Here is a 560-nt window from a genome sequence, read left to right on the forward strand (position 1 = left end):
TGCAGGGCGCCCAGTACGAGCTGAAGGAGAGCCCGGGGGTGCAGCACGCCGCCTTTCCCCCCCACCACCCTGCCTTCTATCCCTACGGGCAGTACCAGTTCGGGGACCCGTCGCGGCCCAAGAACGCCACTCGGGAAAGCACCAGCACCCTCAAGGCCTGGCTCAACGAGCACCGGAAAAATCCCTACCCCACCAAGGGCGAGAAGATCATGCTGGCCATCATCACCAAAATGACCCTCACCCAGGTCTCCACCTGGTTCGCCAACGCACGGCGGCGGCTCAAGAAGGAGAACAAAATGACCTGGGCCCCCCGCAGCAGAACGGACGAGGAGGGCAACTCCTATGGGAGCGACCACGAGGGGGAAGAGGACAAGAGGGAAGACGAGGAGGAGATCGACCTCGAGAACATCGACACCGAGAATATCGAAAGCAACAAGGACGAGCTTGAGGACGATCTACAGGATGCTGACCTCCTGCACTCTGACTCCAAGACGGACTCGGAGGGATCCGAGGGCTTTGAGGACCTGCCCGGCTCCGAGGAGCGCTACGACAAGGCCTCC

The 560-nt window shown here is 62.0% G+C and overlaps 1 protein-coding gene across 1 annotated transcript in view; it reads left to right on the forward strand.

Moving 5' to 3' along the window:
• The window catches only part of IRX3 (iroquois homeobox 3), a 9,971-nt gene that overhangs the window by 7,190 nt on the left and 2,221 nt on the right, over positions 1-560 (forward strand). Inside the window, exon 2 of the mRNA XM_017740824.1 lies at positions 6-554. Coding sequence (XP_017596313.1) covers positions 6-554 — 549 coding nt within the window. The remainder of the gene's footprint in view (positions 1-5; positions 555-560) is intronic.

The sequence above is a fragment of the Corvus brachyrhynchos genome, unplaced genomic scaffold, assembly GCF_000691975.1.
Source record: "Corvus brachyrhynchos isolate BGI_N302 unplaced genomic scaffold, ASM69197v1 scaffold26, whole genome shotgun sequence".
Classification (NCBI taxonomy): domain Eukaryota; kingdom Metazoa; phylum Chordata; class Aves; order Passeriformes; family Corvidae; genus Corvus; species Corvus brachyrhynchos.